At 39.4% G+C, this 27382-nt stretch overlaps 1 protein-coding gene across 1 annotated transcript; it reads left to right on the top strand.

The window, feature by feature from the left end:
* The first annotated feature begins 299 nt into the window (after window positions 1-299).
* On the top strand, window positions 300-25529 carry LOC121733070 (putative inorganic phosphate cotransporter). The gene is made up of 11 exons (XM_042123170.1): window positions 300-391; window positions 9811-9950; window positions 11711-11890; window positions 12130-12268; window positions 14372-14586; window positions 16642-16791; window positions 18951-19095; window positions 20954-21078; window positions 22474-22596; window positions 23710-23851; window positions 25451-25529. Exons 1-11 carry the CDS (start codon window positions 328-330, stop codon window positions 25516-25518), a joined length of 1491 nt encoding a protein of 496 aa, XP_041979104.1. The 5' UTR covers window positions 300-327; the 3' UTR covers window positions 25519-25529.
* Window positions 25530-27382: the final 1853 nt, after the last annotated feature.

The raw sequence follows: 27382 nt of genomic DNA, 5'->3' as shown, positions 1-27382 counted from the left end.
GTGAACACTTTTTATATATTTGATACACTGAGATGTTTTTTTTAAGCTATATTGTTGTAACAGTATTTACCAGAATCGACCTACAGGAGTACGCCAAGTGCAAAGACACCTTTATCTGCGCCGCAGAAATCAAAAAATTTACAACTAGATTACCTACTAAATGCGCCACGCGAATCTCCACCTTACTGTCTTATCCTAAGGTTTATTATCACAATTTCTTATCTGATTTGATATGATTTATTTAACTACGCAAGTCAAACAAAATAAAACAAATACCTTAGGTTGTTTTGTCTAGAAACTGTACATGTAGTGACAGTGAAGTCAACCATGGACGCGGAGTTCTTGAGGTATAACTTTGAAGACGGACACGATGGGATCATCACGAAGACCAGTGAGTTTCATTACTGATACTAATATTATAAGTTCGTGTGTCTGTCTGTCTGTATATATATACCGATTTTTCTGTAAGGTATTAAGATACTTTGAGTCCGGGAAAGGAAATAGGATACTTTTATCCCGGAAAATGCAGCGATAAACGATTTTAGATGCAACGGGCGTCATATAGCTTCTTAAGTATATTTCATGAAACTAAAGAACTGCAGCAGACAAAGGTATACAGCATGACTGGTGAGACCTGTTCAATACTCGAGGACGTGATATTTGGCTATTATATTAGTTCAAAAAAAAAATATGAAAAAATAATATCAATTGATCACTGAGTAAATGTAGCTTAAAGTTAAATAATTATTATTTAGCCAACGCAATGGATACCGCGCGCTCGCTGCTCCCCGCGCCGGCCGCATAGTAATTTACTAAGTGTCCATGATTCATTTATTTAAAGGGAAATTTGGTCAAAAATTAATTACCTAATTTTATTACATAATTATAATAAGAATCTAGTACCGAGAACTCTCCTTAAGTATTGATCATGTCTCACCAGTCATGCTTAATAGGTTTATATGCAAGTAAAATAGAGAAGTAGGGTTTGTTCAATCGCCGAATTTATTTGTAATGGCTATTTGGATGGAGTAATATTCTAGCTTTAAACAAAACATTTAAATCTGTTCATCTGTTTTAGAGCTACGATGGTACGGATGGCTACGCACGTAGACCTGCCCTTTAGCCAAGACGTTTTCTTTATAGCTTCCTTAGAGTCACTGATGAATATATTGTATGAAATTGACCGATAAAATAAAGTCGACATTCGACTCAGTCAACAGTGAATTCCGTACATTTTAATTGGCGATTCTAAGGAAGCGATAAAGAAAACGTCTTGGCTTGGCAGGTCTACGTGCGTAACCATCCGTACCATAGTAGCTCTAAAACAGATGAACAGATTTTAATGTTTTTTTTTTTTTTAATATTCGTCCGTATCATTATCAAACAACGTGCCCTATGTTTTTATCGTGAAATTTATAAACATGCATTGTTGTTGTTGAATGTTACAATAATCATTCTTGTGTCTATTTGTTTAACAATCACGCAATATAAACAACATAGTCTATCTAAATCTTAACCCAGGCTTCTAGTAAAACGTTTTATGTTTCCAAAATTAAAAAACAAACTCCACATTAAGTGCCATCAGGCGCAGAAATCGGCGATTTAGTGGTAATCGCGATATTGAGCGGCATTCGGGGCTCTCATCTCGATCGTTTAGGCATTATATGAAACGGCGAACCCGAGTAGGGTTGCCACTTGCCACTTGCCATGTCAGCAAACTTGAGCCGGAAAAAACCAAAGTAAGGCTGCGTTTCCATCAGATCTGCGTTGCGGGGAGTGTAAGTTTAGGATTCGACTGGAATCGTTGCGCATAACGAGGTCATGTGAATAAAGCGCTGAGCTGTTAGTTGGAACACACTCTTAATCGGAAATTGGTACAAAAGGGCCGGGCGCTCTGCTATTGAGAAGCTAACTCTCAGTTTATATATTAAATAGTTCAGTATCGCGCGTATTTTTTGTTTAAAAGTAAAGTCGTCTAAAATTTGAATTTCCTATAAAAATATATTATATGCCATCGAAAGCCGAACGCCCTTTTATTTTGGCCGGACATTTAAAAGTCGGACTTTATCCATATTATGCTTGGCAACCCTAGACGCCAGGCCCGCACGTCGCGGCCATTTTAAACGACTATTTATGTGATCGGAAAGGATAACCCATGAAGCTAATACTTTAGCTTCGTGGGATAACCTCAAATAAAAAAAGACAAATCAATAATTGTGTACGATTTGTGCGATCCAAATCGGGATATGTAATCTTAGAAACTCAAATGTTGTATACAAAGTCTCAGGTATTGTTTATGGTACCCTTTTTAGGGTTCCGTAGTCAAAAAGGAACCCTAATAGTTCGGTTGGTTCGGTCTGTCCGTCCGTCTGTCTGTCCGTTAGTCTGTCTGTCTGTCTTTGGCCCACCACACATTCCCACCACTGTATCTCCTGGTGGGAATGTGTGGTGTCTGTCTGTCTATCTGTCCACGGTTTTTCTCAGGTTATAGGACCTACAAAGCTGTAATTTGACACTGGTTTGTATGCGAATTTAGTGGACTGTATTAAGTTTAAAAATTTATAAACTATGAATCGTTACCACACCACAAGATAACATCTGCTGCTGCATGAATACACCAATATAACAAATTAGAGATCTTACCTTGGATGGGAACAGCGGATTTTCAGCGTCACATGTATAGGGGGGCCCCCTTTTTTAGCGGTTATAGAAAATTCGCGGCTTTTAGCGAAGCGCGGTGCGGTGCGCGGAGCGCGGCTCAAGCGGAACAGAAGGACTTCACTCTTTCAGTCCTGCGGCCACGTTTTGCGACGAACTTCACTATTGGCGCAAGTGGCGCCAAACTCGCGTAGCGGATATCGAGGGAAAGAGAGGATTATTAGGATAGGATCGATAAGACCTCGTCCAATGTCATAACAGTGCACAAACACAACAACAGATGGCGTTATAAATTATATGCGGCAACAATTCATAGAAATATAACAAACGGCGCCTTCATCCTCCCCCCCTTGAAAGGGATAGTCTTATCCACTTTCAAAATATAAATTAGCTAATGTTTAAATGCGTTATAATTAAGCGGTTATTATACGAGAAACAAATTAAATTAACGCGAGTTCACCCGAGTGAAATAGTTAACAAAATAACTTAAATAATACTTATAGACTACGAATAGAGAAAATGTTACATTTACTGGGTAGGTAATGGACAAAGCTTAGTAACGGAGCGACGAAAAACACCGGTTTTTGTTTTAACATCTACCACACGTACAACTCCGTCAGCGCCGGGATAAGTCTTGACGATAATACCGATTGGCCACTGTAATGGCGGAATATTATTTGTATTAATCAAGACAATTGTACCAGTACATATTGACTTGGATTTCTGTATCCACTTTTGTCTACTCTGTAACGTGTTTAGGTATTCTACTCTCCATCTATTCCAGAAGGATTGAACAATTTTATCTATCAGCTGATACTTTTGTAGCAAGTGTTCGCGGTCATTATTATAATCAGTATGTTGCAATGATTTAAGCGGCGTTAAAGTTAAAAAATGAGCGGGAGTTAAGGGTTGCGGATCATTTGGATCCGAACTGAGTAATGAAAGCGGACGCGAATTGAGTAAAGCTTCAATCTGAGTAAGTACGGTTGACATCTCTTCATAAGTTAATAATTGATTGCCTATAATTTTATTTAAGTGTGATTTGATACATTTTATATTACTTTCCCAAATACCACCGTGATGCGGCGATTGCGGCGGGTTAAATTTCCAATTTATACGGTTTTCAACTAAAACTGTGGAATATTCCTTATTGTATTCCGGTGAGTTAATTAAATTATATAGAGCGTTAAGATGAGATCTAGCACCGATAAAGTTAGTACCACAGTCAGAATAGATAACACTGACTGGTCCTCGGCGGGACAAAAACCGTTTTAAAGCGTTTAAAAACGTTGCCGTTGATAAATCGGATACAAGTTCAATGTGAATAGCGCGCGTTACTAAGCATATAAACAAACAGATATATGCCTTACAGGAGCGTATTCCACGCTTGCGATAAGGGATAATTTGAATAGGTCCCGCAAAGTCCGTGCCACAATGGGAATATGGTTTAGATTCGCGAACACGACAAGCAGGCAAATCGCCCATTAGCGGAAATTGTGGTCGCGGATTAGATTTAAAACATAGGTTACATTTACTAAGTCGCCTTCTTATAACGTTACGAGCACCAAAAATCCAGTATTTCTGTCTCATTATTGAAAGTAAAAGACCAGGTCCGGTATGTAGATTGCGCTTATGTTCGTAATCGATAATTAGATCAACAACATGATCCTTTCCTGGCAATAATATTGGATGTTTGCTATCGTAATCGAGATTTGCGTTCGCAAGCCTTCCGCCTACACGAAACAGGCCTTCGTCAACATATGCGTTTAATTTAGCGAAAGATTTAGGCAAATTACTATTTGACAAATTAAGTTTAAATTCTTCGGAAAAATGAACACTTTGTACATCGCGTAAAATTGCTAATTCTGCATAATTTAAATGTTGAATTTCAAATTTACGAGGAAGCTTCTTTATAAAGCGAAAAACTAGAATGACTATGCGAAGAAGTTTTGGCCATGAGGAAACGCGTCTAGCCAACTCATATAAAGGCGGGTATACACGTTCAACTACATTAGTATTTAATACGTTAATTTTAATTTCAGGCGGGTCGACACAGCTGCTAGTATCGAATTTTTTAAGCGGCCATTCCGTAACAGGTAAATGAGCAAAATGCGGGCCATTATAGTATAACGGATGTCTGACTAACTGATTTGGAGTCAAGCCTCTGCTCAGACAGTCAGCAGAGTTCTCGGTACCTTTAATATGGTAAAAAATTTGCGGGTTTACATTTTCTTGAAGATGTGCCACTCTGTTTGCTACATAAGTTTGCCAGCGTGCGGGAGTTGAATTAATCCATGCTAACGTGACCATACTATCAGAAAAAGCGAATGTATTGTGTACGTTACAACGACTGCGATATGTATCTTGAACAGTACTTATTAATTTAGATAACATTAAAGCGGCATTTAATTCTAATCTAGCGAGCGTGATTTTTGTTTTAGACGGCGCTACTCGTGACTTAGCACACAGTAAGCTAACCATAGACCGGCGAGTTTCTTTACAATAAACATGAAGATAAACTACTCCACCGTATGCGCGCTCGCTTGCGTCGGCGCAACCGAAAATGGTGAGAGTTACATGCGGTTGAATACCTACAAATCGCGGAATTATAATTTGCTGTAAACAAGGCAACTCATTTACGAAAGTGTTCCATAAAGAAATTATATTTGCGGGCGGTGGGTCATCCCATTCTATATGACTTTCCCATAGCGATTTAATAATTAATTTTGCTAAAAGCGTGACAGGAGCTACGAATCCCATCAAATCCCAAATCCTAGCCACAAATGAAAGGATGTTACGTTTAGTACACTTACGGTCATCCTCTGTAACGCGAAAACAGAAATTATCTGAAGCGGGCGACCACTGTAGGCCTAATATTTTAAGATTTCCGTCTGAACCTATATCAATTAAATCGGTCACTCTAGCCTCAGAAGGCATAGCACCAAGAAAATTTGATGAATTACTAGCGAATTTGACTAAGTCAAATCCGCCGGCGGCGAACAAATCAATCAGCTGTTTTGACGCGGTTATAGCTTCAGCGGTATTTCTAAAACTCAGGGCAACATCATCTGTATATATTGCGTCCTTTTCTAAGGCTGCAACCGCAATAGGAAATCGTGAACGTTCATCGTTCATAAGTTGACGTATTACGAGCATGGCTAAGTACGGACTACATGTCATACCAAAAGTTACTCTATTAAACTGATACAATTGAATAGGCTCATTCGAGTTAAATCTATACAAAATTCTTTGATATTGTCGAAAGGACTCTTTAACTGTCACTTGTAAAAACATTTGTCGAATATCAGCGCTTACCGCGACCGGAAACAGTCGGAAATTTAAAATAATTCGAAACAAATCCGATTGTAAATTTCTTCCCGTGTGTAAAATATCATTTAACGAAATACCTGAAGATGTTTTCATACTAGCATTTAAAACCATTCGAACTTTTGTTGTTAATTTATCTCCTCTGACTACAGCGTGATGCGGAATTACATAATATTGATTCGAATTAAGCGTGTTGTTATTTACAATTGTAATATAACCCTTTTCTATATACTCATTTATTATTTTATCGTACTCACGTTTAACTAGCGGATTTACTGACAAACGGCGTTCGAGAGATAAAAAGCGGCGCTCGGCGATATGCCTAGACTCTCCTAGCGACGCGGGGTCAGCCTTAAATGGTAGCGCGACCGAGTACCTACCATTACTATCTCGCGACGTAGTCTGTTCGAAAATATTTTCACATTCTTGTTCAGCGGGAGTTAAATAATTATCACTAGGTAATTCTTCCGTATCAAAGAAACGGGAAATACAATTTTCAAACGTACAATTAAAATTACAAAAGAAAGTTTGAGCGCGATCGTCAGTTGACGCGGTCTGAGCTTTGCCTAAAATCAAAAAACCGAGTGTAGTTTCTATAGCGATAGGTTCGTTTGAACCGCGAGAAAACTTACGTTGTAACAATATGCGAGCGAATACTTCACAACCGAGTATCATATCAATCGTACCGGGTTGGTAATAATAATTATCTGCGAGCGGCAAATCCTTTAAATAAGATAGCGAAGAAATGTCAACTTTACATGAGGGCAATTCACTAGTAATTCTATCAACCACGTAAGGCTGTAAATCAAACCGAACCTTATCATTTAAGCGAGAAATTAATTTTAAATTTGTTAACCCGCAGGGGTTATTCGCAACATCACCTAAACCTGAAACTTGAGCGTTTTGAGCGGAAAATAGCGGTAAATTTAAGCGGTCGTAAATGTTACGCGAAGGGTCAATGACCTCCGAGTGCGTATTCGTAACACAAAGCGAAATATTTTGATTGTTTCGTGCGGAAGCGAAATTAATTTGTTGCACATCCTCTGACTTAGAAGTGCGTGCGGGCGGGAAATGCGCGGGTGCGTCTGCAACATGCGCGGTTTGTGCGTATGCGTGGGGAGCGTGTTCTTCATAAGAAGCGGGAGCGGGAGGGTATGCGGGAGGGCGAAGCCCTAAAGAGAGAGAATTGCTGCGTGTACTTACACGGGGAGGGGAATTCTCATATGCGGGAGAATAAGAGGGAGCGTTGTTGCATGTATTTATGCGGGGAGCGGAATTCTCATATGCGGGAGAATAAGAGGGAGCGTTGTTGCATGTATTTATGCGGGGAGCGGAATTCTCATATGCGGGAGAATAAGAGGGAGAGTTGCGTGCTTCTATTCGGGGAGCGTGCGAGTAGGCACCAGCGCTGGCGCGCGGAAGCGAACTATTATAGCGAGCTGCGGCCGCGGGCGAGCGGGAAAACAATGCGATATGTTTATTATTGCGGTTATGATTAGGTTTTGCGGGAGTATTTAAATTATTGTTATGACCTTCAGCGTGAGTCATTGTATTAGCGAAAGCTTGTTTTGTAGAATCCGAAAAATGTATAAGCGAGTGATGATTACGCGAACAAAAACGACAACGTTTAATAGAATTACAATCTACTATTGAATGACGGTGGCTAAGGCAATTAAAACATAATTTATTAATTTTCGCGTACGTATAACGTTCAAAGGGATTTAATGATATAAATTTAGGACATTGATACAACTGGTGTTTATCAAAATTGCAACAATTACATTTTAATGATTTAGTTTCATTAAATGCGTATGGAGACGGTGAATCATACCTACTTTGAATGTTGACAAATGTTTTAAACGTTTTATTCTGTGTCGCGGCGCGAGTTTTGTAAGAATTAGTATTGTTATTGTTTTGTGAGCTAGAAAACTTTACAATATTCTTAAAATTGGTGCGACTTAGAACGCGATACTGGTCTCTGATAAATTTAATTAATTCAGATGATGTTGGGAATTCTTTGTTTTCTCTAATATGCATTTCAAAACACTTAACAGTTTCTAAATCTAACGATCTCAATCCTAAGTGAACAAACATGAACTCAGCTAAATTTGTTATATCGATTTGTTTTAAAGCGGACACAAGCGTCGAGTATTTATCTACAAAACCCTCCAAAGCGGCCGGAGTTGCGGTATTTATTACTGGTAATTTAAGAAGTTGGTTAAAATAAGACACTGCAAGTGAACGTTTATCGTTATATTTGTCACAAAGTGCGGACCATAATAATGAATAATTGTCGCCCGTAGGTAAAATTCCTTTACTTAAGTCGAGCGCGTGCCCCGTTAATCTACCAAGCAAATATTGCATTTTCTCTGAGTTGGATAAAGTATTATTACTATGTATTATGTTGTGGAAATTTTCATAAAAAATAGACCAATTTTGAATGTCCCCGTTAAAAGAAGGTAATTCTAATCGCGGCAATCTAATTTTAGAATTATTGTCGTTATCATGATTACAATTCGATTTTACAACGCTTTCTTTTGATTCTATGGTGGAGCGGTTGGCTACTTCAATTTTGACTCGATTATACAAGTCATCAAATGCGAAAATTTGCTGAAAATCAGGCGATGCGTTAGGATCAAGAATTAAAGTTAACTCATTTTTATTATTAATTGCGGAAATAAATTCGGCGCGGATACTATCTATAGTTACGCAATTGGTTAAAAAATCTTGCGAACTTCTAGTGGGCGCGGTCGATATTGGAATCGAATCAAAAACAGATTGCATACGTTGAAAATACGCAGCGGCTTTAATTTCAGCGAGTTTTAAGTTCCGTTCGCCTGCCATTTTTGCTGAAGCGTCAGCGTGCTCATGGCTTCGCGTCGTCGCCATTTTGTTTTACACAAATTATACGAGAAAAAGCGAGTTTGCGGATAAATTTAACTAAAAAACGCGGTAAATAACGCACAAATTAAGAATATTATCCGGCTCGAAGGACCAAATGGTTTGTATGCGAATTTAGTGGACTGTATTAAGTTTAAAAATTTATAAACTATGAATCGTTACCACACCACAAGATAACATCTGCTGCTGCATGAATACACCAATATAACAAATTAGAGATCTTACCTTGGATGGGAACAGCGGATTTTCAGCGTCACATGTATAGGGGGGCCCCCTTTTTTAGCGGTTATAGAAAATTCGCGGCTTTTAGCGAAGCGCGGTGCGGTGCGCGGAGCGCGGCTCAAGCGGAACAGAAGGACTTCACTCTTTCAGTCCTGCGGCCACGTTTTGCGACGAACTTCACTATTGGCGCAAGTGGCGCCAAACTCGCGTAGCGGATATCGAGGGAAAGAGAGGATTATTAGGATAGGATCGATAAGACCTCGTCCAATGTCATAACAGTGCACAAACACAACAACAGATGGCGTTATAAATTATATGCGGCAACAATTCATAGAAATATAACAAACGGCGCCTTCAGGCACGAATTTAAAAGGAAAACTGTCACGGCTAAGAAGACTTCATAAGTTATCGAGCAATAGCCGATCAACTAAAAAAAAATTTTCGGCGAAGTATAGCTTTTGGTTCAAATTACTTTGAACGTAACTGAGAAGATGTTGTTAGTAGTGTAAAAGACGTAATAAATATACATTCATTGACCATACAAAAATTATCAAACGATTGTACTACGGAACCCTATATTGCGCGGGGCCCGACACGCACTTAGCCGGTTTTTCTATCCTGCACCCTGGGCTGTCACCCAGCGTCGCCCCCCCACCCCGCTACTGCGGAAAGCCGAGGTCTCTAAACAGGTGTTCTGTCCAGGCTTCAAGCTGGGAGTGCGGCACATCCAGATGGTGTACATGGCGCTGTGCTCGCTGGCGCTGGGCACGCTGAGGAGCAGCACCGCCGTCGCCGTGCTGGCCGTGGCCGACCATACCAGAGTCAATGATACTTACATACAGGTTTGTAGACACGGTGTATAAAAACTATGGGATAATACTTTATTGTGGATAATTAGTACTAGTCAGTAGTCACTAGTAGAGAGTTCACTGTGAAAGTAGGAAAAAGACCAAAAAAATTTTTCGCTTTTTTATGGGGAAGCTCGTGGCGCTTGCCCATACAAATCACAAAAAGAAATTTGCTATTTCAGCGATGCTACTATTACAGCGAGCTCTCTATGAGGGACACATGCACAGTGCACACCACAGAAATAGATTTAGTGCACACCCCAAAGTATTATCACTTAGTTTTGTTACACCCTGTATATCCATGACCTTTATTACGTAGAACAGTGTTTTGGCTACAGTTCTATAAGCCCATTACCAACAAAAGTATTTACACAACGTATAAAAGTGTCCTTGTTCGTGAAGTGACTTTTCCAACGTGTCAGACAAGAGAAGAAAGCCTATTATTCATTGGATACAATTTATGAAAAGGGATTATAAATTATTGAAACTTATGTTTTGTGAGCTTACCACTGAAAATGAGAGAAAAAGCAGTCTCAAGCAAGGTTTTCATTTACCATTTAGTCAAAGGACTATGGCTGATAAGTGCATCAGAAATGTAAAATGTTAAAAGATTTCAGATAATATTTTCTCCAATATCGACTCCACTTTGCAGTAAGCACGTAATATCACTTCCACTTACTTTTTCTTGTTGGAACAGCTTTAAGGTGACAGCGCGTTAAAGTAAAAAAAATCGTTTTGGATATGTTTTAGATCGCTTATTTTCTATAAGAGGCCGGGCCGGCCTCTCATAGAAAACAAAAAATGGAACAGCAAGAAATGGAAAGGGCGTAAGCGACAAAATGGTTTTTGTTGCGTAATTTTAAAACCATAAATATATTTCATATAAGCTATGGGCAAATATAGTGTATGCTTGAACTAATCTATGTAAAAATTTTGAAAGCTTAAATCACTCTCCTCTGTTGGCAAAATTAGAATTCCCGTTATTATAGAGGTATTTTTGATTAATTATTCTGTGTTATAAAAGTTGACCAATCATGGTATGCTATTGGTAATTCAAAGACAAAAACATGATGAATACTGACAATGCTAATTTCTTAGCTTTAGCATAGAGTATGGCTGGTCTCTGGCTTTAGTCATCGTTGAGAAAAATCGATATCGCTGCAGCCAAATTATCAAGGCGTCACCTTAATAGGTTCGAACAGCTTTAGTAGCTTGGCAGCGTTACAGTCACTTCAGCTGCATGCTCGGTGATATGTCAGGAGTTTTATTCCACTCCGACTGCCTCAGTAACCCTGGCACGTACACACTTTATAGAACCCAGACGTAAGAGGTTTTAGTGCATAAGCTAATGGATGGTCATGGGTCATCTTTCAAGAAATTCTGACGTGTATAGAAGATGCAGTTTCTTCTTGAAAATATTATATTAAGGGCGTATTACAAATAATCTTTTCTATTGTATTGTTCTTTTGTTGTCTAGTCTTATCGACTTTGTAATATTATAGGGAGGATTAAACTGGGATGCTAGGTCTTATAGAAAAATATGCGACAGTGCAATATGATCTACTTAGTATCTCCCGGAAACATTAATACCAGTTTTTCTTAGTTTCAATTTTGTCCCAAACTTTTTTAGACGCAAAAACTACGTACAGAGTTTCGGTAACTAATTGTAACAAACCAATATTACGTAGGTCCGCAATCTTCCTATGAACAGCATCTCTGTTAGTACATAGTTTCACCATTACTTATAACTCCAGATCCACGACTGGGACCGCCGCACGCAGGGCAGCGTGCTCTCGGCGTTCCTGATGGGGTACGCCATCGCGCTGTTCCCGGCAGAGCGGTACCTGAAGCAGGCGGGGGACAAGCTCATACTCACCGCTGTGCTGCTCATCAACGGCGGACTGGCCGCTGCCATGCCCACTATTATTAACAAGGTAATAATATGCCAACCAATGATGATAACTACACGAAAAATGTGAGAATTTTCAGTTTTAAGTCTACATATGAAAATATTGGCATGGCAAAAAACAAAATACTTAAAGCAGACTACACGAAAGAACCTAGAATTTTTTAGGATTTCGTAATCAAGTGTAGTACCAAAGATTTTTAAATTTTTTGAATTTCCTCTTCTCAATTTGCGGGCTATATCTAGTTCAAAGAGACCAATTTTCAGGGTGGCTGGGCGGCTGCGGTGAACGCGCAGCTGTTCGCGGGGATGTCGCAGGCGTGTCTCACCCCCGTCCAGCACCACCTCAGCGCCACCTGGCTGCTGCCCAGCGAGAGGCGGATGTTTAGCTATGCTATACATACCGGTAAGGTGACCAATGACTAGATAATGAAAGATGTTACTAGAGAGAGTTTCTATCTAAAAAATGAAGACTGAAGAGAATAATCGCTAAGCAATACTATCGTGTCACAATACACACAAGCTATACCAATCCATATTATAGAATGTGTCATTACACGCAATTTACAGTTTGTCGTTTAGACATGAGACAATATTATTATCAGTTGTTTTTGCAGTTAGTTTAAGACTAACTTCTGGCTTTTATGAGTTGAATGAGTAAGGACAGAAGTAAAACGCGTTTTATGTTGTCAGAGATGAGTGCAGATCTTGTAGGAAGCCATTACAATAAATGAGACTAAGGCCGGCCATAGACGGACCGCAAGTTCGACTCAAGTTGCACTCGGGACCGACTGCTCTAAATCGGATGCGTTGAAATTTGCACCGTGTATGGTGGATATGAATTTAGTATGGAAACTGCAGTTCGCCGTGCGGCGACCGCATTTTGCAATCGGTTTTGACTGCAAAGAATATGCGGTTCGTCTATGGCCGGCCTTATTCGAAAGATATGTTTTGAAAGCTTAATTCAAGTCTGTTCAAGTCGAAAGGTGAATTCTCAATTACCTACTGATTTAAATCCTATACTCTTTATATACCCCAGAGCTAATATATTATACCCATATTGCACGTTTTATCTACACGAACATTATCCAGAAGTATCCAATCTAGCTGCAAACGGAATACTCTAGTGCCCACGACACACGACCCTCAGGGGTTACTGCTAATGTGTCGTGAGTAGTGGAGAGTACTACAGAGTACGAGTATGTACTATAGAGTACCAGTGAGTACTAGTGAGTACCAGTGAGCCGGGAGTCACTCCGCCAATATTAAACGGCCAACACTCTGGAGACATGGCTCCATTTGTCTCAACTTAAAGTGCAATCCGACGTGCATTTAATTTATATTACTGCTTGGGAATGGTGAGACATTAGTTTTAAATTTAGTTGCTATTAGATCCTTAAATAATATTACGCCATGAAAATAGATACGCTTCCTTTAATTAATGCAATATCGGCAAAGTTGTCGCTCAACTAAGTAAAGGACGGAAAACACTTATCAGCACCGTCGAATCAGGCGACAGGCCCTTTCCTCATACTTTCTCATTTCCGTGTGTAGTTTCCTTGTATTGTTTAAGATTACCTTGACATTTAAATTATAGGCTTTATTCTTGCGTATGTAGAGGCAAAGTTTTGATGTTGGTCGAACGAGAACTTTGTCCATGTTCAGATAATATATCGGATAGGTCATGTTATTATTATGTAATTTACATAATTGCCAAACGTTTTGGAAATGGAGGCAATACGTCAATAGTAATGTGCGCTAGACGGCCATCGGTATCGTCTGCATGACCTGCAGCGATATCTGTTAGATAATACTAGATTTATTGCTAATGCGTTCTACGTTCATAATATTAGGTACAATATTACGAATAGTGTATAATATGTATGCTTATACATAATATAATATCTTATGTTCCACGGGAATATTATAATTTTTGTTCTAAAAAGTACTCTGTGTAAATGTAAAGTCTGTCTGTACTGTCATGACAAATTACACCAACACGTTTGACGTTGGGTACTTCTCTACGAAAGAGTCACAATCGTTTCTCTTGGCTACCATCACGCCCTGGCTGTACCTATTTTAATGAAACCCGGCAGTATTAAAGAGTGGACCACAGGAAAGAACATATTATAGTACTATACTTTGTTATGGATGTGTGCACAGATCTTGTGTGATTTATTTTGCGCGAAGGCACGGTAGAGAAGACAACAGGAAAGGAGAATATGATTTTTTGCACTTTTCTGTGTGATTTTACTATCTAAGTTAGAATAAGAATTTCGGTGTAACTGTTAGTCCGGGTACTGTACGAATAATTCTTATGTTTTATTCGTCCGGGTATATTAGTTTTTTTTTTATTAAAAAGAAGAATTGAAGTAAAGAAGAAGAAATCTATAAAATAAATATTAAAAACCGTAAAATAATTACCGGACTAGTAAAATAAAATTATTCGTACAGTACCCGGATAAAAAGATTCAATCTAAGAATTTTTATTTGACCTTGACTTTTCCAGCTCTCCACTTGGGCACGATAATCGCGTTTCCCATCTCCGGTGCGCTGACGCGGGCGCGGCTGGGGTGGGAGCTGGTGTGCTACGCCCAGGCCATGGGCACCCTCGCCGTGGCCACCATGTGGGTGCTGCTGACGTCCAGCACGCCGGACAAGCACGAGGCCGTGGGGGACAAGGAGAAGGAGATGATTAGAGATGCGATGGAGACTTACAAACAGGTATATTCAGACAGTTCAGACAGACAGTCAGAAAACTTAAATGCATTTAAAAGACAACTTAACAATTATTATCTGACTAAATCATTGAACAGATGAAAACATTGTTTAGCCTTGTAATCATTAGATTTTTTAACATTAGTTTAATAAATTTTGTTTGTTATTATTTTTAGCAATATTCTGCGAAAACAACTTCCACCTTTAAGTAAATGAGTGAGTGTACTTATAGGAATGCGTACAGCACCTCCCTCCTCCCACACTGCCTATGCGTACACTCGCATGCAAGAACTTGCAAACACCACCACCACACAAGCAATAATGTTGGCAAATCCGTGCAAGGCCCCTTACCACCATGCAGGTTGACAACCTCGACGCGCGTTTCGCCCCAACATCGCGGGAGCATCCTCAGGATGTGGACTCTACGAACAACGTCCGAACAACGTTAATTAATAATAACAAACTAAATTTAAACTATGGATTTCCGCAAAGTAACGCCTGATTCCATTAACTATTAGTTTAATAGTTTTTCATCGTATGCTTTCACTTTAATCGTTTTTGTGTGTGTTTATTAGTTTTAGTTTGTTATAACGCTACTTAGTGATAGGGCCGCCATTTTAGTGTTTTCTTGTATTATTTTGTGGAATGCAATAAAGTATATTATTATTATTATATTTGTTGCTACGAGGCAAAAATTTCTAACTTGTTACTTCTACGTAATGTTATGTTGTCAACGCCTTCACGGTACAATGGCTTAGACTTAGAGAGTGGTTCTTGACTTGACTGGAACTAGACTCAGAAAAATGTTTCCAAAATTAGTCAGGATTCAGGACCTTGCAGGCCGAAGGTCTGATTGTCTGATACGATCTCGCGCCAGTCGTGTCGATCGCTCAGCTCAGGTTTGTCAATATTAAGTAGTAGTTTACTTCAATTGGTTAATTCGTATTAACTCATCTTAAACGTAAATTTTGACTATGGCACGATGACTAAGGTGTACTCGGGGAATCGAGACAATAGCGGTCATTGACTCCCTGTCAAAAAACTTGTCATCGAGTACAGTATACAAAATAAACACGCGAATACTGAGATATCAATTTATCTGACTTAGGTAGGTATTTATGTTACACCTGTGGCGGTACCCACAATTCGCCTAACATTCCTGCATCGCGCTATCGAAGTTTCGGAGAACGGCAAGATATATACAACGTCTGAAATGACGTCAGTGGGCTTCGGCCTGACCGAGCATGCTATCTCCCTCGGTCGGAAGATCTTCCTTTTCGGCCGCCACGAACAACGTTAAACACCCGATAAGGTAAAAATAACATTATCAGGGTACTCTATGTGATCGAAGCGTACCTACTATATACTCATCTGAATAACTGGCTTAAATAAAAACGAAAACTCTCTCGTTCATTAATACGTCCATTCATATGCTGAGATGAATAATTGCTAGCGATTTATTGACTAATTGATAAAATCGATTTGATTGATGATGCAATTAATAATTATAATCGACACACACGTCGTCAGATGTTTTTAATGGATCCTTTTGTGATACAAATATGTGAAAAAAAAAGTTACAATATACATTGTTTTTTCTAAGTTACACACGAAAACAGTACGTTAGAACGTAACTTAATTTATGTGGTAGAGGAAATTGATTCCTTGCCTTTTTGACGGACCCGAGTAATTTGTTCGCATTACGTCAAACCCATCCGACCGTTGACAGCCATTGAATTGACTTAAGTCGACCACATGACGTAGGTCCGTCAACTACCTAGGAATCAATTTCCACGATGGTACAACAAAAATAGTCTAATTTTTTTGTATTTCTAAAGAAATGACCATCAATATGAAAAACTACTATTCCTTAATACTCAGTCCTTAATCACAGTTTCCAGGTAATGCTATTGTATTCTATTATTGTCGCGATCACCGGTGCTCTTATGGGGCTTGAAGAATTAAATCAATTCAATGGGTGGTTCCAAATACACTATACAAAGTACCTAGTACTTCCAGTTACATATCATCCACTGTATCAATATAATCATTTTGTTTTAGAAAAACCTCCCCCTCCCCTGGCGGCGTATAGTCCGGTCGCGTAATTTCTGGGGTCTGGCGGGCGCGCGGGCCGCCTCCAACGTGCTGTTCATTTTCTGTCTCACCGAGCTACCTGCCTTGTTCTACTCCCTCAACCGGTCAGTTGAAATGGTAAGTAGGCTATTTTGAATTGTTAAGTTAGGATGTAACGTGATTAAAGCCAAAAACAGGCTCTGCTATTGTTATACCTCTATATAGTGTAGGTGTAACTTATAAGAATGATCGATGCGTCGGGTGGGCACATAAAAAGTCGGTCCTGCGCCTGATCTCTCGCCACTCGTGTCGGTCTTACGTCCCACTGGGTTATGAAAGTAAAAGGAATAGAGAGTGCTCTTGTGCACTGCTTGGGCACTATAAAATGATTCCTGCGTAACTGGCCTGCAGGTTTCAATGAAACCGGCCACAATTACCAAAACTGATTTGGGAGTTATTATTATTATGAGAATTGATAAATATGCGTTTATAATTACACTTTCATAGAAAACTACTAAATAAAACAAAATATCGTAAACGTACACAATTTTTATATCGAAAATAATACCTACACTTTTTTCAGTTAAACACAGCACTTACGCAGGCAGAACATACGAATACCTGTGAATACGTTGAATTTGTCGAAATTCCAACATTTTATTTTTCAAATGATATATTTATGTGTTACTTATATTGAAATGGCTTATCGAAAATAATAGTAGGGGAGCCCAAGAGGGGATTTCGTGACATGCTCGAGAGTGTCAGATTAAGCTTGTATAGGCTTTCCACATATTGTGTCTAGTCATCATGGTATAGAAATCAGATTTCTCACGTGGTGGGTTTAAAAAAGTTATTTTCAAGTATTAAAATGTCATCGGATCTGTCAGATTAACATAGGGGGACCCAAATAAGCTTCCAAATAAAACACTGACGATTAAGGTAAGCCTGTAGGGACATTTTAATATATAAAACATATAGCTTTATATTTTCGTAACTAAGCTTCCCAGATAAGTATTTGATACTGCACTCAACAAAAAGATTTAGTCCTTGTTTAAAATCTTGTTATAATTTACCTAAATAATTAATTTTTTGAATATACTTCCTTTTTCATAACTTTAAAATGGCTGCAGTTTCTGAAGTCAGCGCTAAAATAAAAAGCGCTCTTATTATTTTTAAATCAGTTTTATCTGATATAAACAAGCTACTAGATCTCCATGACGCTCCAGTAACCACACGAATAGCACATTGGGCTCGTCTACTATAATATATTCTGATACACGCTTCGCATGAATGCGGCTTAATAGCAATCGCTGCAACCTTTATTGAAATGCGAGCCATTCAAATATTGTTGAAACATTAATTTCAGTTGTACCTATTGAGGTGAGCGATTTAAAACATCATCCCTTGGGCTGTAAGTACCCTCAATCGCTCTGAAACGACGTGGCCTACTTTATAATAAAATAGTGCCCCATTTTATAATACATGATGTTGCACGTGGTTGCACAAATTCGATAAGCGCATGAGAACTCTGCAGTCTGCATATTATTCAATTTCATCAAAATCATTTTAGCGGTTTAAGAGTTAAGTTTTAAGAGAACAGACAGACAGACACACATTTTTGAGTTTATCACGATTCACACAGCCTAACTTTCGCAGGGAGCACTGGTTTTCTGTGATGTTGTAGGTAGCTATTAATATTATGCAGTAGCTAATCTGGGGGCACAGCAGTTCCCCCGCCAAGTAAAGCGCATGGCAGACGCTGCCGTACAGTCCTTACTAGAACCATTTCACCGCATTATCAGGCCGCTATTTGAGAACTTCTGGATAAGACCAGAAAGCAGAAATTTTGGTAATCCAGAAAGCTATAATCACATACTTAAAATCCAAAATTTCAAGTCTGTAGGTCATTTAGTTCCGAAGTTAAGCTAAAGCGAAGTTTCGGCCAAGTCACACAGCATTAACTATTTAAATAGTAAAGAAATCGCAGTAAGGAAACTCAGGCTTGGCACGACTTTGTCTAGATTTCATTACTTTTTAGACATAAACAAGCAGATACATCGAGACTTGGCTAGGTTTTTTTTTTGGTAAAAAAAGTGGGCCCCGTGCGAGTTTTTTACGCCGGTTCTTCTCGCCGGGATAGTTCCCGAACCGGTGGTAGGCACCCGTAGCTAATATTAACATTCTGAAAGTATTTTCTTAAAATCTACTCAGAAATAAAACATTTTTTTTTTAATTGAAAGCATTATATTGTACTGATTATTTTTCAATCCCTCTTCCACATATTATCTTTCTTTCAGAGCTCGATTCAAGCAGCATTTCCCCTGGCCACACTATGGCTGGTGTACACCCTGACGGCTCCTGTAGCGAAGTTCGCCTTCCGAGTGGTGCGCTTCAACTACGTCTTCGACATGCGATACTTTAGGAAGGTCATCAATGGCTTTGGTAAGTCACAAGAATGCGCTGTGTTGCCAGCTTGGGGATTTTTTTTTTAATGAAATAAGGGTTCAAACAAGCAAACGGGTCACCTGATGGAAATCAACTTCCGTCGCCCATGGTCACTCGCAGCATCAGAAGAGCTGCAGGTGCGTTGCCGGCCTTTTAAGGGGAATTGGGTAATAGGGAATGGGGGAGGGAAGGGAAAGAAATATGGGAGGGTAGGTAAGGGAAAATGGTAGGGGATTGGGCCTCCGGTAAACTCATTCACTCAGCGAAACACAGCGCAAGCGCTGTTTCACGCCGGTTTTCTGTGATCCCGTGGTATTTCTCCGGTCGAGCCAGCCCATTCGTGCCGAAGCATGGCTCTCCCACGTCCCAAAAATTATGTCGCTATTTATTTATAAAAGAGGGAAGCAAGTCGATGGAGCTTTCTTGAGAGAAAGAATGTTGAGGGTTGTTCTTGGGATAAGCTAAAAAGTGAATAACACCAACAATTCTAGGATTTGAAGGTTGTTGGTTTTCTCAATAAGCAGATTACTTTAAGGTTTTATCGGCATACGAATATTTATACGTGGGAGAGTCATGCTTCGGCACGAATGGGCCGGCTCGACCGGAGAAATACCACGCTCTCACAGGAAACCGGCGTGAAACAGCGCTTACGCTGTGTTTCGCGCAGTGAGTGAGTTCACCGGAGGCCCAATCCCCTACCCTATTCCCTTCCCTACCCTCCCCTTTTCCCTTCCCTTCCCATCCCTACCCTCCCCTATTACCCTATTCCCTCTTAAAAGGCCGGCAACGCACCTGCAGCTCTTCTGATGCTGTGAGTGTCCATGGGTGACGGAAGTTGCTTTCCATCAGGTGACCCGTTTGCTCGTTTGCCCCCTTATTTCATTTAAAAAAAACATATATTTTACACACACTGTAGCAAACCAAGCGCTAGGTTAAATACCTTACAGTAATTATTGTCGACATAGTTCTGTTAAAGCAAATTACCTTTAATCCTTCCAATCCCAAGGGAATGAAAAGGATTCCATTTAATTCCAGTGTAAAACGCTACCGTTTATCGAAGACCCGTGTTCAATGTAATGACACGAGTTCAGTAATTAGTAGTATTGTAATGAGGTGGGTTAATTAATAAGTACCAGATATTATGGCTATTAAAGTCGTTTAGGCATATTTTACTGAACGTTTCAATGTTATTAGTTACTGTTAATAAAGTTGCTTACGCTTGTTTTCTTTGGATAGACCGGTAATTGTTCAAAGCGCTAACTAACTAGCTGCTAAAACTATTTAAAGCTTGACCGCTGTAAAGTCGACCCTCGTAGCATACATTTAGTATGCTACGAGGGTCCACTTTACAGCGGTCAAGTGTAGATTCTCCTTATGTCATGTCACATAATTTAAGGAGCAGTGGAGATGTTACAATGTAATGGCGCATAGTGTTGCTAAGACCGCTTTTCTATATAAGCAACTATTTCCCTCTCTATTACTATAATAATTGCAAACTTTGGGCATGGGACAATCCTCAAGTGTCTCTAGTGCCAGCCAAAAACTAATATGTAATTACTCAAGTGTCTCTAGTGCCAGCCAAAAACTAATAATAGGTAAGTATTATGTCTTTTTTTATAAAATAAGGGGCAAACGAGCAAACGGGTCACCTGATGGAAAGCAACTACCTTCGCCCATGGATAATCGAAATATCAGAATTCAGAAGAGCTGCAGGTGCGTTGCCGGCCTTTTCAGAGGGAATACGCTATCTTCTTGAAGGTTTGCAGGTCGTATTGGTCAGGAAATACTGCTGGTGATAGGAGTATTATTTTATTATTTCATGTTATTTTCTCATTCTCTCTGTCTATTGCACCAGGTGCTTTGGGCGTGTGTTTGTGTCTGGTGGTGACGCCGCACCTCCTGCCGGGCTGGCCGCGGCTGGCGGTGATGATGATGATAGTTTCACAAGCCTTCGTCGGATTGCAGTACTCGGGGTTCCTGGTGAGTGCTTTGACGAGCAGACGAACAACATATCTATACTAATATTATAAACGCGAAAGTGTATCTGTCGGTATGTCACCTCTTCACGCTTAAACCGCTGAACCGATTTTACTGAAGTTTGTCACGGAGATACTTTGAGCCCCGAGAAAGGATACAGGATACTTTTTGCCCCGGAAAATTCTCGCGCAGTAAACTGTTTTGCGGGTTGTAAATTTGCAGGCATCATCAAGCAGTATATTCAACGCAATGTCAATTGATGCAAATGCTGTGCTTACGTTCACAAGTCATTCATTATATTTTGTTATTGGTAAATCTATATAAACAGAAATAATTGTGAATTTTATTAGTCTCGCTAAAACTTAAGAACGGCAGAAGCGATTTGGCTTATATTAGACTTGAAATATTCGTGGTAATGTTTATAGGTTTATATTATACGAACTTTCATCCCCTATTTCAACCCCTTGAGGTTGGATTTTATCAAAATCCTTTCTTAGCGGATGCCTACGTCATAACATCTACCTGCAAGCCAAATTTCAGCCCGATCCGTCCAGTGGTTTGGGCTGTGCGTTGATAGATCACTATGTCAATCAGTCAGTCACCTTTGAGTTTTATATATATAGATTATAGAAGGAAAGTGATTCGAAGTTCAGTCATTATCTAGTTTTTACATAAGTATAATTATTATTATTATTTAGGTGATCATGTCACCTTTTTCTTTTAGACCATTAAATAACAGCTTATCATAGCATAACGTATTCCACTCATAATGATTTTATCCGGATAACGGGTTTATAGGATTTTAATATGAAGTAACAGAATTCTCTATAGCATATGAAACACAACTAAAGAGGGTCAGGCAGATTGATAACGGGCGGCTCAGCATCTATTAGTAAGTGATAAATGGATACCGTGAGTGATCGTGTGCCGATTGGAAGTATGCCAGGAAATTCAGAAATACTTAGAAAATAATATTATGAAGACGATATGTTTTATCGTCTTCATAATATTATTATTTATGTGTTTGTCATGATTTATGACATATCATAATATTTAAAACTATTTTCAAATAGGAATATGTCAGTTTGTTTGTACAGTGTTACAAGGAGAGTGGCCAAAATAAAACGTAATACCAGGATTTTATGAAGCGTCACTTACGAAAGATGTTCGAATTGTACCCTATTCTCTCATCGTTGTTTGTTTGACTCAGTCCGTTTTTTGTCAAAAAACTAAGATGTATTATCATCAAATATGTCAAACAAACAAAACAAAACGGTTTGTCGTATAAAAAAAATATATTTCCTAGATCGATCAAGAAACAAAGCTGCATATCTACGTTGCATAATTAAGGAGAATTGAGGGACAAGTTACGTGAAGTTGACTGGCGTGACATTTCAGGAGAACCACAGCGACGTGACGGAGAACTTCGCCAGCAGCCTGCTGATGATGACGGGCGTGGTGGGGGCGGCGGTGGGGGCGCTCGTGCCGCTCACCTGTGGGGCTGTCGTAGGGGACGATGTTGTGAGTAGACCGAACATAAATGGTGGGACCCAGGAAGGTAGACCGAGCAGACCTGTCATTTGGTCGCGTTACGTCAAACCCAGTCGACAGATCCCACCTTTTTTACATGGGTGAATGCGCAAAGGAGCATCCCCAGTGGATTGAGCACCATTCATGTCACGGCTCTCTCTGGGACTTGAGACATAAAGAGCTACTCAGTCAATTTGAATCCGATTATTATACAGCGAAGCTGGGAATCAAAAATGTATGGCGTGTACGGCATTATAGGCTTCGAATGAATGAATGAATGAAATATTCTTTATTGTGCACACTTATAAAGATACACATTAAGGAATACAAGAAAAAAAGACAAAATATTTAGGTGTCACAGTGGCGGCCTTATTACTAGGTAGCAATCTTCGCTTCGCTAAGTGATATAGCTTGCGATACTGTCTAATCCCAGTTTACTCAGTCAGCTAATAGAGTTTTGGCATACTACGCGCGATTAACTTGCTGCATGTCGTAGGGCTGTAGTAACTATTAAGATAAGTTTGCAATGAGTTTTATGTAAGAGGCACGGGTCTCAACTCAGAGACTACTCTAGAGCAGTATTTCCCTAAGTGGACGCTAACGCCTTCTTGTTGGCATCTAAAAGGCGGGACCCAAAAAATTCTTGTGGGCGTCTAAAGAGGGTAGTGTGGGACTCAAAAATATGTGGGCGTTGTGTAGAGGCGATTGACAAAAATTCGATTAAAATGCCACTTTATGACATAGACTATAGTCTACACTCTACTTCATAAAAAAAAAATATCCACAGCCGAATATATAACCTCCTCGTTTTTTGGAAGTCGGTTAATAAACTAGGATTTTATTTGAATTTTTAGGACTGTAGTCTATGTCATAAAGTGGCATTATATTTGATTTTTTGGCGATCGCGGCTAGTCGCGGTAAAGATCAGAACGGCGCCTTCAGTTTATCTCCGCTGTTTGTCTATACTTTCGTATTTCTACTGTAGCCATGCTACGGGTGCTGGTCTAGAGATACAAAATATTAGTCTACGATCCATTAGTAACCAGTTGTAACTTGTGACTAAAAGATGTTGTATAACAAGCTTACTGTCGTCTCAACTTCCAGAGCAACCCGAGCAGATGGAAGGTGGTGTTCAGCGGAGTGTGTGTGGTGTACGCCGGGGGTCACGTGGTGTACAGCGCGCTCGCCAGCGTCGACCGACAGCCCTGGGACCAGGATCATAAACCTAAGATCGGATATAACAATGGCATGTATTATTGGAACGGAGTTCCTTATTGCGCGTTGCGAAAAGGGGCTAGACCGAAAAAGTTGTAACGACACTTTTTTATTAGTACCTGCATGGTAGGGGCAGAGGTCGTTGATAGTATTCCGTGCGTCAACTAGATGACGTTTTTTGAGAATAAACAGCAACGCGTTGTTAACTATTCCTGATCGTCAGTAAATGGCGTTTTTTTTTTTTATTTGAGTAAGTATGTATATTGTATATTATGCATTAATACAGATTTTTTGAATATAAGAAATAACTTCGTTCCATTCGGATGTCCCTTGACCATAAAGTTAATATACCTTATATTAGGTTTATGCCCTTGACACCTCTCAAGTTTTATTATTATTATTTGTCAATTATGTCCCCAAAAATATATCCATACTAATGTCTATCTGTTTGTCTGTCTGTTACCTCTTCACGCTCAAACCCCTGAACCAATTTTGTTGAAATTTGGTATGGAGGTACTTTGAGTCTCGGGAAAGGGCTCATTGCTCAAAGTACATAAACTCAGCGGGTGTCATTGAGTACTAATAATGTAGTTAAGGTTTATTGGTTTGAATTTGGTAAATAGACCCTCAAACAACAGGACCACATTAACAGAAAGGTAATACTTTCGAGCTGTTGATGATACAATATACTTTTCATGTCATGTCATAAAATCCCAGAAAACGTTCAAAATCTTCCCATTAATAAATTTAAAAAAGTAGTTAAAGAACGTTTGTGTGCCAAAGCCTATTATAAGGTCAATGATTTCATAAACGATGGCACACCTTGGGAGTAGGATGGCTTCTTGCAAGGCTACTTCTTCATTATTATGGGACTTACAATTATGTATGTGGATATTGTATATAATATTTAGTTACAAAATTGTAAACTTTATTTTAAAAGATTAATTTTTTTCTCACTTTTTTTGGTAAAAAAGTGGGCCCCGTGCGAGTTTCTTACGCCGGTTCTTCTCGCCGGGTTAGTTTCCGAACCGGTGGTAGGCATCATGTAGGACATTCTGAAAACATTTATTTTAAATTTATTCAGAAATAAAACAATTTTGATTTTAATTTTGATGTTTACTAAAAAAGGATCCGGGCATCTCCGGGCTACTACAACTATTTCTGCTTAGTAAAATCTTACTTATAAAACCCAAAGCCTATCAAAGGTTTTGATAAAACCAACGTCACATTAACATGGTGCGGAGGCCATATTACAACCCTCGCGCGTCCTGTCCCATAATTTAACTAATTTGTGGCTCGTTATCTCTGACGCACTTTATACGGTCGGAGGAAAAATAAGAAATTCTATAAGGTTTTCCAATGAGGGAAGCGATGAAAGATATTTTTATAACGTGACCCATATGCATATTAACGACTACAATGTGTTCAGACGCAGTTGCTACCTGAAAATTTAAGGATGATTTTTGGAGAAGTTAGGATATTAATACGTAGGCAATATCTATTACGAAATAACAGATTAACAGATGCATGTTGTGACATTAAACCCTTACAATCAGTCTACAATGGCACAGTTTTTAAACCTATCTTTTCAGTGCAAAAAATATTATAAAATTAACTTTGATTGTTACAGACGCTTCGAACATGGAACTGGATGATATCGACGTGACATCAACCTGCGACCTTGACATGAGAATATAGATTTAACATGACATGTCGTTTTACTAGCCCCTACTTTTTTAAAACGGGCGTTGGCCCACCCCACATTCTCACCACTGCAACTATAGCCCCTTCCTACTGGCAGACGTATGATCTTGAAGCGGACCAACGACGTACGATCCTGAGGGCCTTATTACACCCACCGACTGGAGTGGCGGGATAATGCCCTCGGCCGAGCATATCCATAATAAACATACCGAGTGCTTGGCCGAAAGTATTGTTTCGCCATTCTACGTGGTGGGTGTAACCAGGCCCTTTATCCAAGATGTCTTGTTTATCTCTTCTTTATAGAATCGCCGATAAGAATGTATGAAATTGACATAAGCGTTGAGTACCACCATATTCGGTTAGGTGATTTGATGAAACCACTCGAAACAGATCGTGGTTTTTACTTAATTCGGTATATAATCAAGCCTATTCAACAAAAAAATCTCCCGTACTTTGATCAAATATAGAAAAACTGAAGCGTCGCAAGAAAAATTAATCAAGGACGTGATGAGAATGGGCGACGGGTTGCAATGTTATCAGGTGTCCAATTCTCGTAATTCGAATGTTCCTTCCACCGCAGGCTGTCTCAGTCGTTCGTCATAACGACGCTCGAGCTAAAGAATCGGACCCCGGTAATCTAATTCGCCACCTCGAGTAACAGTTGACACGTGTCGAATTTTCTTTCCGGAAATAACTGGATTAAACTAGTTGCGTCCGGATGGATTCAGAAATTGGATTTGGTTTGCTTCATTTCGCTTTTTAACGAAACCTTCGTATATAAACATTCAGTAACATATTTCAAGTCAGCAAAAAAATATTATGGCTTTATCTAGTAAGTCTAGTGAGCTAAAAACTTGTCGTTCTTGTACAAATAATATTCTTTGGAAACAATCATAATATTATTATTACTGCATAAACGATGAGCTCCAAAACAAGGTTTCATGGTGTGCGTCTGGAGTCCTGGACACGAAGTGTACGAAGGTAAAGACTTACCAAGATAATTCATATATAATAATATTACGTGCTCACGAACTGCTGGTTAGCACTTCGTAAGCATGGAATTATAATTTCCAAATGGGAATACTCCATCTAAATATTATATATAACTCAAATGTGATTGACTGCCTGACACAGTGATCTATCAACGCACAACCCAAACCACTGGACGGATTGGGCTGAAATTTGGGCAGGTAGATGATAATATGACGTAAACATCCGCTTCGAAAGGGTTTTAATCAATTCTACCCCCAAGGGTATAATATAGGGGATGAAAATTTGTATGAAACTTTTTCAATTTTAAACCGATCGGGCTGAGACTTTTCATGCATAAAGCTACTATGATGTAATTATCACCTAAAGCTAAGTATTCACATACGGTTTTGCTCGATAGTTTTACTCCCAATCGAGCAATAACCACCGTGTGGACCGCAAAACTGACAGCTCCAAGGCTTGCTTCGAGCCGGATCGACGGTTTTTTTTTATCTATGGACGCTTCACACCACGTCAATCTGGCCCCGTGCTAAGTACCTGAAGGACTTGTGTTACAGGTACCAGACAACGGAAATATATTTAATACTTTATACTATACATATATTTAAGTTTTTTATTATATCATACACACATTTAATACACACCCATGACCCAGGAACTTTGAAAACTTTTTGTTCCGTCGGCGGGATTCGAATCCGCGACCCCGGTTTGAGCTACCGACAGCCCACCCACTGAGCCACAGAGGTCGAATTAAATATGTCCTTCGATTTGGAGTTAAACTATCGAGCAAATCCGTATGTGAGTACTTATAGATAGGATATAAGAAAGGATTTTGATAAATTCCACCCCTAAGAGGATAATATAGGGA

This window comes from Aricia agestis, chromosome 13 (assembly GCF_905147365.1).
Source record: "Aricia agestis chromosome 13, ilAriAges1.1, whole genome shotgun sequence".
Taxonomy (NCBI): domain Eukaryota; kingdom Metazoa; phylum Arthropoda; class Insecta; order Lepidoptera; family Lycaenidae; genus Aricia; species Aricia agestis.
The sequence above is the reverse complement of the archived record's forward strand: the minus strand, read 5'-3'. Positions and strand labels throughout refer to the sequence as shown.